At 47.8% G+C, this 14,711-nt stretch overlaps 1 protein-coding gene across 9 annotated transcripts in view; it reads left to right on the top strand.

The window, feature by feature from the left end:
• The first annotated feature begins 4,376 nt into the window (after positions 1–4,376).
• Positions 4,377–14,711, top strand: part of MTMR3 (myotubularin related protein 3) — a 79,352-nt gene continuing 69,017 nt past the window's right edge. For 5 of the 9 annotated variants that reach the window (XM_032706264.1, XM_032706263.1, XM_032706261.1 and 2 more), the window contains exon 1: positions 4,884–5,105. In XM_032706264.1, the coding sequence (XP_032562155.1) occupies positions 5,090–5,105 (16 nt within the window). In that variant the 5' untranslated portion in view covers positions 4,884–5,089. Of the gene's footprint in view, positions 4,467–4,883; positions 5,106–14,711 lie in introns of those variants that run through there. The other 4 variants (XM_032706271.1, XM_032706267.1, XM_032706262.1 and 1 more) reach the window with 4 other exon arrangements.

The following is a 14,711-nucleotide window of genomic DNA, read 5'->3' as shown; positions in this document are numbered from 1 at the left end:
TCAAGTGACATTTGGGTTGCAACTGCAGCCCAAGGAACATCTTTCCACACTAGGTACCCCTCTTCTTTCCACACCAGGTACCCCTTTTCTTTCCACAAGGAGCCAACTAGTGACTCAGTGGCTGTGCCTCCAAGAGTAAGAGAGGTTTGGGAAGGACTTGTTGGGCCTTTAGGGTCAGTTCTCAGCTGTTGGTGGCAACTGCATGAGGGTACAGCAGCTCTGGGAAGGATGACCCAGAGCCTCGGGACTTGAGCTGCTGGAAGCTCCGGTGCTCTCATGTTTCAGCCCAGACTTTTCATGGCCATCGGATACTTGTTTTCTCGTGTATGAACACCCTGCTCTTAAGGGAGATGTGTTTACTGTTGTGTTTACTCCCTGAAGTTTCGTGGAGAACACCCGTTTCCCTTCTCAGCATTCAGGTTTTCTGGCTAAACAAATTATTTCAAGATCCTTATATAGGGAAAAAAATCAGCATTACCCTGTAATTACTTTCCAGTCACATTTTGTCTCCCTTGATAAAAAGTGACCAGAGCTGCATGCATAATTCCAGAGAAGGTTGCAGCAGAGCTTCCTATAATGGCATTAACATTTCCCCTTGTCCTGGAAATATCTCAGTTGATCCATGCTTTTTGTCAGATCTGCTTCATACTGGGAGTTCACAGTCATCTGGAGATCAACAAATACACCCAGATTTTTCTCTTCTTCTGTCATTTCCAACTGATGAGCTCCCAGCTTGCAGCAGAGATTCTTGTTAGCAATTCCCAAGGGCATGACCTTGTACTTTCCACTATTAAATTTCATCCCATTTCCAGTGTGCCAGCTCTCTGTGTTATCCAACTCTTCCAGCAGTACAGCTATTCCTGCTGCTCGGCTGGTGCCTCCCAGCTTTGTGCCATCAGCAAATGCCATCAGCTCACTCCTACCTTTTGTTCCAAGGCCTGTCTGAAAAATATTGTGCAAGATCAAGAGCACTCACAGACCTGCCTTGCTGGGCTAGGCTGTGATCACGGGGATCCAGTGCTCCAGAGGCTGGATAGGGGGAACAAGGGAACCCAGACACTTTCTGCTCTCTTCCCTTTGCGCTCCCTGTGGATCCACAACTGGTGTATATCCGAGGTGCCTTCCCTACCTTTTCCATCTAGCTACATTTAATGGACCTGCTTTCCATTAATTTATTGAATAAATTAATAAATCTATAATAAATCTGTTGTCTAAAAAACAATTATCAAAGGTATAATCTTAGTTAAATGCAATTAATCTTTAGTAAAGCTGTGTCACATTTTTACTTTACATTTTTACATTTATTTGTCTGGCCCCAACTGCTTTTTCCTTTATATTTTATTTTTTAAGCTTTTAATGTTGTTGAGGTCACACTAACGTGTGTCTAAATGACTGGATTGCTTTACTTCCTCCTGCTTAAAACCAGCCAGTGCTTCAGGAGTTCCTCTGTAATTCATTACCACCCTCCAGCTGACAAATTAAAAACTGTGCTGGATGAGTGAGGATACATTCCAGGTCCGTCAGGACTCTGGGTTTGGGAACACCTCATTCCCTGAGCTGTCAGGTTCTTACAGGCCTTGCTCTCCCTTTGGGTCCAGTAATTCCCATTTCCATAAAATAATCCTCATTAGCTATCATCCTTCATCCTGATCATCATGGGAAATATGGGCAAAAGTCATTTGACATGGGGCCATTTATTACAAACGCAAGTAATGGAGAGGTTCAGGACACAGGACATGGAATGTGTGACCATACTGGTAAAGATGGAATATATAAATAAGCAGCTGGAAATGCCCAGCTTTTCCTGTCACAGGGATGGCACTGCAGGAGTTCCCCCTCCTTGAAAACCAGTAGGAGCACCCAGCAGGTTCTGCTGTGCAGCAGCCCTGGGTCTCCAGGATCCAGCTCCCTGAAGTAGGTCACATCTGATCTCCCTCCAGACACACTCAGAAAGGCAACATTTAACAGGGACTTCTCAAAATTCACATTTTGCTTGCTAATGCTGTCAACACACATCCTTTTCAGATTCACCTATAGTGGCTCAACATATTTTCATTGCTTTGGGGTGTAAACAGGCCAGGAATCTTGTTTTTCCCTTCAGTTACCTGTGTTTCTTCCAAAGTTCCGCTGAAGGTACATATTGACATTCAGATCACATTTGCATTCAGATGATGGCTTGTTGTTGGAAAAAAAATCCCTTCAGAGGGTCTGATTAACTTCCTTTCAAATGTTGTCTGTTCCTGACCAAGGGAGAAGAACTAGAACACAACTCACTGCATGGCTCATATCTGAGTGTGAAGACACAGGATCCTGTACTTTGCATTGTTCTCTCTAAACATTAATGCTCCTTCCAGCTTAGACATGACCTAATGACAGACTGAAGTCCATCTGTTACAATGACTAGCCTTGGACTCAGAGGGAGAGTCCTGTGGATAATTTAGGAGTGCATTTTATAGCTGCTTGCAAGCATTTCATTTCAGATCAAGGCGAACATGAGGAGCAGGTGGAAATCTCTCACAGAAGTACAACCTGACCTACATACGGTATTGTAAATTAAAGATATGTATAAGAATAAAACATTAATGGTCCATCACAGTTGCAACAAAACCCAGATATAAATCTTGCTGCTGGAAAGGAGCTTCACTGCATAAGGCTTAGTAAAGGCTTCATTTTGGAACCGGTGACACTCTTACCGCCTCTGACAGTGGTGCCGCTCTCCTCTCCAGCTTTCTTGTGTTTTCTGTAGCTTAACGCTCACAGACCTTTGGCTTTATCACTTGTGTCTCAGTTTCCATGTGTTTTTTGGCAGTCCTGCCTTGTGTTGGCTCTCTGTTCCCCATTACCTCATGCTTCAGGAGCTGTGGGCTGTGTAGGGTGGCTCGAACAGCGCATGTCCTGGTGGTGTGGGGCCACACATGTCCTACAGCTGAGCTGGGTGGCACCAAAGCAATGCAGGAAAACGTCAGCCTGAAGACCTTGTGCACCAGACTGGCTTTTATGGCTGGATAGGGTGTTTCTCCAGGGGTTTTAGAGAATCCTAGATAGGAGGGATGGCAGTGGATGCTGCAGGGTGTGGGTACACCTTGGATCTCAGAGTTCCTCAGCCCCCCTCAGCACCCACCTACACTATTACCTGTCTCACAGGTTGGGTGCTAAACCCTCTTCTGAGACACCTCCCGCCTCAGAGGGGCTCTGGGACACTCAGTCAGTGCTGGTGTTTACAGACTCCCACAGGAGGATAACGAGTAAGGGGTGAGTCAGCCTCACAGATTCACAGAATCACAGAACTGTTAGTGTTGGAAAGGACTTCCAGATACCACCCAGTGCAACCCCCTGCTGAGGGATGGTGACCTGGAGCAGGTGACACAGGAATGTGTCTGGGTGGGTTTGGAATGTCTGTAGAGGAGAATCCACGACCTCCCTGGGCAGCTCTGCCACCCTCCACAGAAAGAAGGTCTTCCCATGTTGAGGTGGAACTTCTTATGTTTCAGTTTATGGCCATTGCTCCTCATCTTGTCACTCGGCTTCACGGAAAAGAGTCTGGCACCATCCTCTGGACACCCCTTGGAGATATTTATATGTGTTGATGAGATCCCCTCTCAGTCTTCTCCGGACTAACCAAGCCCAGCTCCTGCAGTCTCTCCTCATAAGGGGGATGCTCCAGTCCCTTAATCATCTCTGTGGTCCCTTCTGGGGGCACGGGGAGCGCTCAGCTGGGAGGGGCTGTGACATTGCATGTCAGAAAAGTGTTTTCACCATTCGGGTGGTCAGACATTGGAATGGGCTGCCAGGAGGTGGTGGAGTCAACACGCATGGAATTGTTTAAGTGGTGTTTGGACCTGGTGCTGGGTGATCTGGTTTGGGGGTTACGTTGGTGGTGCTGAGGGCGATGGCTGGACTGGATGATCTTAAGGGTCTTCTTCGACCTTTGCTGATTCTGTGATTCTGTAGTTTCATGATTCTATGATTCTGCAATTTCCTGATTCTATGATTCCCTAATTCTGTGATTCTATGATTCCATAATTCCGTGATTCTATAGTTCTGTGGGTCTTTGATTCTACAATTCTGTGATTCTGCAACTCTGCGATTCCATGATTCTATATTTCTGTGATTCTGTAATTTCCCGATTCTGTGATTCCGTAGTTCTGTGGTTCCATGATCCTATAATTCTATCATCCTGAGATTCCATCGTTCTGTGAGCCCGTGATCCGCCGTTCCACACTTCCCCGATTCCCGCTCGCTCCCCGGGGCCGCCCCCCCCCCGCTCCCTCACGGCCGAGGGCGGGAGCGGCGCGCGGGCCCCTCCCCGGGGGGGGCGGGCTCAGGCGGGAGGAGGCCGCGCGGCCGCCATGTTGTTGTGCCCGTGAGGCGGCGGCGGCGGCGGCCCCGAGCCCGCAGCGACCCCGGCCCCGGCAGGACGCCGCGCCCCGGACGGGCGGGGGCTCCGCGCCATGCCCTGCCCCGCGGTAAGGACCCGCCGGCGTGCCCGGTGTCCCGCGGCGGGGAGGGCCGGCCCGGCGCGGGGCCTGGCGGAGCGCGGCCGCGCTGTCACTGAGGGCCGCACACGCCCCCTCGGCCGCGGGTGCGGGGCCGCCACGGCACCCTCAGCCCCGCTCCGCTCGGCCCGGCCGGGGGCAGCGGCAGGAGGCGGCTCGGCGGCCTCCTGTGCCCGGCCGGGCCGGGCCGTTCTCTGCGGGGCTCGGGCGGCGGGGCCGGGCAGCGGGCTGCCCGCTGGGCCTCGCCCGGCGCCGCCGCTCCCGTGCCCGGCCCGCGGAGGTGCCCGGGGGTGGCCGGTTCCCTTGGGGGTGGCCGGGGGTGGCTTGTCCCCCCGGGGGTGGCCGAGGGTGGCCGCTCCCCGCGAGCCCGCCGCGATCGCCCCGTACCGTTGGCAACCGCCGGCCCCTGCCCGGCTCCTCGGGCCGCCGTGTGTCAGCTCCGCTCAGCTGCCCTTGTGCGCGGGGCCGAATTCCCGTGCCTTTTATACGTGGGGCTTGTTAAGGCTTTTTATTGACATGGTGTTGCGGCTTTAATTGCGCCTCTTCCCCTTGTTCCTCTTAACAGTCGTGTTCTTTCACTGGGATCTGAGCAGATGTTGCCCTTCCTTGGTAAGTGCTTTGCACCCTGACATGGAGCTTAAATGCGTGCATCGAAGTTGTTCCCGCTCTTGTTGGTTTTTTATCAGCAGATGAGACCTGATGTTTCTTCACATCTCTGCACAGGAAATTGATTTCTTTCCTTTCCGTGCACACTTCCCTCGCTGGGGGAAGGTTGGGTGTGAGCTTGTAAAACTCTTGCAGGCTTCAAGTGTTATAGGCGCTTTCCTGTGTGCTTCACCTGTTTGTTTGGTTGTGTGATGTAGCCGTGTCAATAAGGCTTTCTGTTGGAAGAAAAGAGCTTCTCTAGTGAATCATGTCAGGTAGTGCTGAGTGTGGAGGTGCAGCTTGGCTTTCTGGTGAATATAAAGGCACGTTTAGATTCCTTGGTGAGTCCACTGGGAAGGGACAGAGCGTGACGGAGGGAGCTATGACAGGTTTCTTGTAGTACCTGTCATGCTCTGAGCTGTAGATAAAGAGCTGAGCTGCCTTTTGTCTGTTACTAAAGCACGTGGTATTTGAAAATGAACTTTTTTGATGGAGGTGAAGGAGTTTTTATGAAGGAGCGCTTGTGAACCTGGGGGGGAGGAGGCTGACATCTGATACCTGCTTTGCTTCAGCTGTTACTGATCGCTGTGGTTTGGGAGATGGAAGTGGTGCTTTCTTTCCTAGCACAGGAAATACTGAGCTGTAAGTGTTGAAACTTTGTGCAGATAAGTGAAGGCGGGGCACGAGGGTCTAGAATGCTTCAGTGACAAGTGCTTCTGTGCCTGCTTTGGAGCTTGGGGAGGGGACAAAGGGGCACAAACGGTGGTGGTGACCAAACCATGTTGTTTTTTGAGTGATTGCACTAAAAGGTGCTCTTGTCCTACTTCGCTTTATAGGAGTGATATATGGAGGGCCAAGCTGAGTTCTCTTGCTGGCAGTGCTGTAGGTGCCTGTCTAGGATGCTGTTAATATTCATTACATTAACTGCACTAGCAATTATTAAAATATCACTGTTAACCTGCTTAAGTAACCTGCCATGCAACCCACTAATGATACCACGGAGGTGGAGTAGGTCAGCTTGATAAGCTCTCATTGTATTCTATTTATTTTTTACATAAAAACAGCCATCTGCAGCTGGAGGAGACAGAAATGGAGCATGCCCAGGCTTCTGAAATAGAGGATACAATATTTTATCTCAGATCTCAATCCACCTACGTGCAGCCCAGGATGGTGGAGAGAAGTATGTTGTCAGCTTTCAGGAGTAGGAGGAACAGGGCTGTGCAGTGCTTTGCTGGCAATTAACCTGGAAAAAAGGAGTAACTTAAGGAGAGGGGGATCGTTGGGCTGCTGGAGTAACGGGCAAGTCTGCTGTAGCAAGGAAGAGGAATTGTCTCCGTGGAGTGACTCGGAGGAGCTGGGTTAGCAACCAGCACAGAGCTCAAGATCTCTTCACCTGCAGAGATCAAAAGGCTGTGATGGCTGTTCCTGCCCTGGTGGCTTCCTACTGGGAAGTGTAACTGGATATAAGGAGATAGGACTCTTCTACTTGGTATCTGTGGTGCCTTCCAGAGCACGTGACTCCAAATAGTGCATTAGAGCTTATCAAATGCTGTGAACTAGAATGAGACGTCCAGATACTTCAACATGCACTTGTTTCATAGTATCTTTCGCTGGCTGAGTCAAAGTAATGTCACATTTCCTTCAAAATAACCTTTTAGGTACTGAAATGTCTGAGCCAGGACGTGCAACTGTTCTGCACTTGTCTCTAGCCTGGGTTGCTGGTGGTGTAAGGAGCTACCTGTTAGATCCCATATGGGTTTGAAACTCTGAGAAATGAGCTTCATGACTTGTGATTCCGCCCCCCCTTCTAGACATCGGTGCTGTAACTTCCCAGTGCTGTCAGGAAAACTTCAGGAATGTGCCCAGTGCTCAATTTGTGCTGTGATCCTGCGAATTAACTGGATTGTTAAAAGACAACTATTTCTTTCTACGTAATGCTTCACAATTTCAGGCTGACTGAGTGGCTTTCATGGAAGACCTCAAAGTGGAGCTGATGGTAATTCCAGAATTTGAAATGCTGACTTTTTACCGAGAGCTCAGCTCCTGGTGCTTTAACAGCTTCTCCCTTGGACGCAGGGCTGCTGTGTCCAGACTGGTGCATCGACTTGCCTGCGTGTCAGCTGCTTGTGGGATGGGCAGAGGTCACAAACCACAGCCTCCTTTGGTGTGAACTGTCCTTATTCGGAGTGTATTTTTCAGCAGAACGGCCAGAACTCTGCCCTTGCTTTGGGGGGAGCAGCTGAGAAGCTCTGACAGGATGGACTCGATGCCGTAGAAATCTAATGGTGAACTGGAGCATGAGTAGCCCTGACCTGTTCTTCCCCTCATCTGATGAGTAGTTTCTGGTGGTGGTGTGAGGGAGGTGAACCCCAGCTGGCTGTAGTGATTCCAGGGGTAATGTTTCATCCCGTAAGGAAGCCTCCAGTCTGTCCCTGCTGCTCAGAGCTACAGGGAGTAGCAGCAGGGAAGAAATGTGCATGATCTTGTTGCAAGCAGTGGTATCTCTCACCTTTAGTCTGTTCTGAGGTGTCAGGTTGTGCTGTTCTGAGCCAGAGGTGCTCTGCTCTCCTCCAGCAAGTGCCAATGTGCACCTGGAAGTGAGGCTTGGACCTGTGGAGCCGTGCAAAGTGAGCTGAGGGGGAGGGCAAACAGGCAGCTTTCTAGAATGTTCATTGACATGGGGAAGCTGCTTCTGGAGTCACTGATGTCCAGCAAAAAGCAGTGTTTGTAAAGGCTTCACTTAAAATACGATTGCTGATTCCTAGCTTTGGTTCATCTTCTGAAACTTGGAATCTTAATGTGAAGCTGGGAAAGCAGCAGTTGGTTTGACACCTGGATGTGGCTGCAGGTTAAGCTGGTAACTGGAAGTGTGCTCTCTAGGGCTTACTGGGGGCAACTGGGTACTTCAGAGGTTTTGTTCCCCCTCACGGGTGGAACAACAGACTTTATGGGTCCTTATTAACCCCTTATGGGTGTTAACACTAAAAACTGTAATAAGGTAACCATGGAAAGATCCAACTGGAAGTTTTTCTGGAATTTGTGTGTGAGGCAGCTAATGACATTAAAATAGTTGTCATGGGGGTGGTGGAACTCTGAGAAGAGGAGAAAAAAACCCCAGACTCTGAAAGAAATGCCTGAATAAGGGGCTCTTGCTCTTCCTTGGGAGAGTTGGATTTCAAAAAACTTGAAGCTGGATGGCCCTTGTTCAGCAATACTGCAGCTAAATTGTACAGGCTGCTGTATTGAAGTATTGCCACTTCTGAAAAGTGAATACTTTGAACAAGCTCCAGTGGAACTTGATTTTATTTTTCCTCTTGACTAGGAATGCAGTGAAAAGCTGTAAAGCAGCAGTGGCTTGGGGGCAGGCTGTTGTACATCACCAGTCATGCCAGTAATGAAATGTGTCCTCAATAACACATGCTAATGGATTTTAAGCAGCATTAAACTCCTTTTTAAGAGAAATTTAACCAAAAATACCGAACTGTAAATACTTCAAACTATAACTTTGCAGGCTGGTGTTGAAAGAGGACAGAACATCAAAGAAACCAAGGCTTGGAGAAGCACCGTAGGTGACAAGTAAAGCAAGTTGTCCTTTGCCTTGCTCAGCACATCTCGCTGCTCTCAGCCTCCACTGTGATGGACTGAGTAACCACGATGGAAATGAAGCTGGGTTTGCTCTGCACAGCTTTCACCTGAGCTGCTGATCGAGCTGATGCTTTTACTGACTTCTGTGGCGTTGGTTGTTCATCAGGTTGTTCTGCAGTGTGGCAGTGCTCAGCTTCGCGGTTTTAGCTGTTGTGTCTCCGGTGGAGCGTTAGAACTGGTGCTGGGCTGGGCTTAGCTTGGCAAATTGTCCTGTCACCTATGGAATTAGCTTGAAGCGAGAATGAAATCTGAAACTCAGTGTTAGTCCCTGGCTACTCGGGGGGAGCTGGGCTTTAGGAAAGGCAGCCAGAACAGACCACCACCCTGACTGGGGTGTGTTCTTTATGGGGGCAACTGTAACAGGGAATGGCCAAATGTTTGAACTTCCCAGGCTGGACAGCAAGGGAGGCTTGGAGCTTCCAGCATGTGGCCTAGAAGGCAGTGAATATCTGTGTAGGAAAGACTTGTGTTCTGTTTTTCTTCGATATTTAGGTGTCTCCTTCCTTGCTGCTGTGTGTGTGGGTCTCAGCTGTATGTTCTGTGCTCCCTCCATTCGGGTCTAGTCCAGTCATTCTTGCATCGTCTGCAGAGTGACATTGCCTTGGTGTGATTTCAGAACTGAAGTTGTTCTTTACTGGGACTGTCTCTAGCAGATGTGTCAGGTCTAACCTACCAGGTTTAGCCTTTCCTGGAAAAAAGAATCAAAAAGGACTTTTTTCACTGTAATCTCAGCTTCCTACTTTTCAAGGTAATGATGTTGTTAAAGTAACTTACTACCTGTACGTGCTTCTCTCATGCTTTACATTATCCCCATGGCTAAGAATTCTACCAAACCCTCTCATTTATGGTTCTTCTTACCCAATTTTAAGAAAGATTTTCATCAGGGAAAACCGGTGAAAATGGTTTGAATCTTTCTTTAACTGAGATTTCCAAAAGCAAAGTAGCATGAAATAGGTCTCTAGGGTGCCTGTCTGTGTGATGAAGTCTTTTGTGTATACAAGTCTAATAGTCTTTAAGTATTTTGGATTGTTCTGGTACTCTGAAGGTTTAGTTTTTAGAACATATAGGCAGTATGGGGGGAAGTAATGCACTTGAGGTTGAATTTGTGGAGGAAGGCTGCTGCATTGCCATAATTAAGTCTTTGTAGTTTTTCTTTCCAATACCAGAGATTTGTGCACTGGTATAGACATTATTTATAGAAACACTGTTAGAACAGTTTTGTGTTGCCCTTTTGTGGGCCTCATTTGCTTCTCCAACTTTGGGACTGGAAACTAGGGCTATAATCAAAGCATTAATTCTGTGGTGTTACCTGGGAGGACGGAGCTTCAGGAAGAAATAAAAATAGTTTCTCTTTCCCTGTGCCTTTAAAAGAAGGTTTTGACTCTTCTATCAACCAGGAAAGGGCAGACTCGTGACAGAATGAGACTTGTTTTCACCAGTGCTGCTTTCTCCACTTGTGGAAGTGCCTGGGGGAAACTGCTCCCCGGCACCTGAGAGGGGAGAGGCCAGAAATCCTGTCTGTGTGGGTTGACATGGAGTCTGTGAAGACAAGATGCACTGGGTTGGCTCCTGAGTGCCCTTGGAGAGCGGAGCAAAGGCAGGGCTCGCTGCAGGGCCTCTCCCAGCTCACCCCCAGAGCAGCCTTTCATGGAGGGCTCCTGTGCATCATACGACTCCCAGGCCCCCTGAGTGTGACTCCTCAGTTCTGCTGAGGGTTCTCCTTGACTGTTCTGGGCAAGCAGGATTCTTATTTTTGGGGATTTCCCTATAGCTGGTGGCAAGATTTCAGAAAACAGATGGAAAACCAGATCTTCCCTCGAGTCTTTCTGTCATGTGGAGTTTAGCACAGCGTAGGTCAAGGGTAGACTGCTAGAATATTGATTTTGGTTATTTAGTTGCTGGAAGTTGTAGTTGAAAGCAAGGCTGAGGTAAAGAAATAGTGAGCATACAGAGGTTAAGAACCATTTGTTTGAACTGCTGTACTAGTGGAACTGCTTATGACTCTGGAGTCTTAATACCTTCAACATCTTACAGTAGGTGTTACATGGGTGAGGTAACTTTCAGTACTTCTGAAGTGAAACCTCAGTTTTGTGCAGGAGGCATCAGAATGATCCAGTCTGACAGCTGATCCAGTGTCAAACTCTGTCCTGTCGCTCTTATGCTATCACCGTGTCTTTTCAAAATGAGTTAAAGTCCAAAGCTGCTCATGGAAGCGGCTGCCTCTAGGTCTGGAATTGGTGGAAGGTTTCCTTGGAATTTCTGGGTTTGGAGTTGGTGGAGAGCATTTCCATGGAATATCCTACCTGCTAGTTAGGAGGGACCCAACAGCCTGACTCTCCCTGTTCTCCCTGCAAGCAGATGAGGACAGGGAGTGAGCTGGGGCTGTGATTCCATCTCTTGTAGCCGTAATTGGCCTTAATGTGTACCTGGGAAAGCTCTGGTTATTCCCTGCTATCTGCCAGTGTAATTGCTGTCACTGAAACTTAAACCAGAGGGAAATGAGACGCTGGGAGTTGTGCTGGTTGTGATGGTGCTGTTTGCTGCACCCTCCGTGGGCTGTTTGCTTTGAGACCTTTTCAGACTGGAAACTGTTCTCAGTTTTCTCACCTCCAGCCTTTGGTGTCTCTCTAACTAAAACTGCTGTTATCAAAGCTGACTTTTACTGTTCTGTGGGTCTCTCAGTTCAGGCTTTTCAAATACTTGTCTGTCTCCTGGCAAAGAACAGAAGAGCCAAAATGAGAGGCAGTGAGAAGAAAACTCACCTGTCGTATCACAGAGCAGCTTTGCTCGAAAAGTGATGTGAGGACATCTCTCTCCACTGGGCTGCCTGGTTGCTGTGGTCTGACCAGAGCAAAAACACTCTAGTTGTTTTGACCTCGTAGCTTTGATTTCATTATATTTGAATTTTCTTAATTTCCTTTTTGTTTCCAGTTCTGAGAACAAATAGTCAGTGTAATGTAGGCACTATTGAACTTTTGATCCACGAAACCTGGCTAAAATGTCTAAGCAGATTGCATTTCTAGGTTTTTTGATTATTTTCCTTTAATAAATGGAAGCTGAAAGCAAGTGAAGTGTACTTAATGTAAACTCACAAGTTTACTGCCTCTGCCTGCAGACCTTTCCATTCCATCTAAACACTGTGCATGGGTTTTTTTAAGAGTGGATAAGCTTTTCATCAAATTAATGACTAATCCTTATCAAACGAGTGTTCATCTTTACAATTAGGGAACAGGAATGCTTAATTGTGTACTGATTGGTGAACATACTAGCCATGAGTACATTTGAGAATTCAGATTCTTAATTTTCTCTCACTGCTGGTAGCAGGAATTTGCTGTGAACAGGGCATTATATTCTGGTTGGATACCCATTATGATTAAATTATCATCTTTGTCTATGTTCAGTGAACCTTTCTTTGAGTAACTTCCAAAAGAATGCACCTTTTTGCACTTTGGGAAAATCTGAACTCTCTGAGGAAAAAAGAGGAAGATGGAAGAAAGGTAAATGTTTTGAGGTCTGCTCAGCTTTCCTTGTAGGTTTGGCTAATGGATTATGGTCAAGGCATAGTTGTGTTCTAATGCAGAATACAATAGCTTGCTTGTTTTCTTTTACTTTGGGCTGGAATCTCTTAATCCCTTCAGACTCAAGCATGAGTATCACATGATTTGGAGGTGTTTGGTTAGTGTACTTCCCTGCTGCAGAGCATCCCTGTACGTAACAGAGGAGTACATTGGGACTGCAGGGAGAAGCCACATGGAAATTTTCAGTTTTGGAGATCCAAGTGTTGAATATTTAGTGCTGGCAAAACCATGTGGTCAGTTGAGCTGGAAGGAAGGGAGGAGCCCAGATACCTGCTCTAAAACTCCAAGTTCATTATGAAAAGGACTGCAACTTCAGCATACTGACACTGCACCTGTATGTTCAATACACCTACAGTGCTCAGACTGTGTACTAGGGGATCTGTAGGGAAACTTCCTTGCAGGAAAACTGGTGGTACAGCTAATTGAGGGTCCTTCTTTCACAATCTGTGACCACATGGGACATCAGTGGGGTTATAGCTGTATAAGTAATGCTCATAAACCCTTATTAAAGTAAAAGAATAATAAGTATTCATTAGCAGTGAATTTCTAAAAGTAGTAACTCCTTGTATAGTTGCATCATGGTACCACCATGCCTGGTTACTGTTGTGTTGCTTTTCCCCCTTTCAGTTCTGCAGGCTTTAGGAGCTGGAACCAAAATGCCTTCCACATGTCAAACTGGAATTTTGGCTTATAATGACAGGATGAGTGCTGGCACTTGATGAGGGTGACTGCTAACCACGGGCCTGGGGACAGCACTGGGCAAGGGGGGTGCTAAAACAGAATAGGATTCCCTGGAGTGCCGAAATATGGCAATGAAGAGGATGGTGAGAAGACTCCAGGGAGTTACAGGATGCTGGTCTTGACTCTTGGTGCTGCTTTGCAGAATTTGGTCCCTTAAGCTCAAGGTCAGTGTTGCTTTCTGGGCGCTACTGCTGCCCAGGTGTCTCACCTGCAGAGCCACTGGGGTGCTGCAGTCCTGGTGGCTCTGTACTTAGCTCGTTACTCCAGGCAGATTATCTTTTCCTTCTCAAGTGTTGACTGGCAGGTTGGTTGGAGAGCTGTCTAGCTTCCATTGCTGGGGCATTCCAGCTCCTCTGCATTGCACAGGCACTTCTTCCTGGGAGCTCTGGGAAGGCCGGGGATCCCCGAGCAGCGGGAGGGTCTGAGGATGGGAGCTCTGTAGTAATTCAAGGTGGTGTTGGGTCAAAAGTTGGACTTGATGACCTCAGAAGTCTTTTCCAACCTAGTTGATTCTGTGATTCTGTGAATTCATTGAGGGGAAAACAAGCAGTGCCAAGCCTGCTGTTGTAATCAGCTCGGAGCAGGAAGCAGTGTGGAAACCGGCTTGATACTCTGCTCACCTGTGGAGCGTGGTTGGGTCCATCCCTGCCACTGCTGACACCTCAGCTGGGTGGGTGTGGTGTTCACCTGGAGTCAGCTGGGCAGCTGTGGACAAAGGGCTTTGCTTGACTTGACAAGTATAAGATGGTTATACCAAAGACAATAAGAGCTATTTCTTGCTTTCCTTTTGAAGCCTAGTTCTTGGCTGAGCTGTCTGTGCAGGCCCCAGTTGAGGAGCTCCCTGCTCTGAGGGTCACACCCAGAGCACAGCCCTATTACAGTAATGGGGCTGTTGCCTCATGCCCGAGCCCGCCGTGTCCCGCTCAGCTCTCAGGTATGAGGACTTTTCCTCTTGCATAAGACAACTTGATTTGCTGGGCTCGGGCAGGAAGCAGTTGGCAGCTCCCTAAGGAGTGAGTTCCGTGCTGCTGTGCCCTGTAGCTTATTTTTCTAAACATTAGTATTTTGAGTTATTGTCCAGCTTTTTAAACTGTACAACTGCCCCAGGCTGGACCACGGCTCTCACAAAGGCAGGGATTACCTGCTGCCCGTGCTGGATACAGAGATCCTTTCCTGCTTCCAGCAGACTTCGTGCTCCTGGACCCAAATTGTTTGGTATTCAGAGTAGAGACACAGCAAGGCTAAGCCTCATGGACTGGAACATATTTCAAGAGCCTCAAAATTGCAACATGGCTCAATTTGCCTTTTCTCTTTTGAATTTCTAAGTATTTCTGACTACTGTATTTATTTTTTCTGGTTCTTCCAACAAAATTCAGTTTTCAGTCTCATCATAAATCCTTTCTACCATGTGTCAATCCCAGCAGACCAAGTCATGTACTAGTTAAGAAATGATTTTTCTATAAATGTGCTACAGGTCTAGTAACATTTGTTACTGAGCTAAAGTGACTTCACTTACCAAAAGCAAGGAGTGCTAAGTTAAAACAAGCCAAAGAAGCTGGTCTGAAGTGACTTGTGTCATGAAAAGGACGAGAAAGGATTGAAGGTT

Source organism: Chiroxiphia lanceolata, chromosome 18 (genome assembly GCF_009829145.1).
Source record: "Chiroxiphia lanceolata isolate bChiLan1 chromosome 18, bChiLan1.pri, whole genome shotgun sequence".
In the NCBI taxonomy this organism is placed as follows: domain Eukaryota; kingdom Metazoa; phylum Chordata; class Aves; order Passeriformes; family Pipridae; genus Chiroxiphia; species Chiroxiphia lanceolata.
This window is presented reverse-complemented; position numbering and strand designations above follow the sequence as displayed.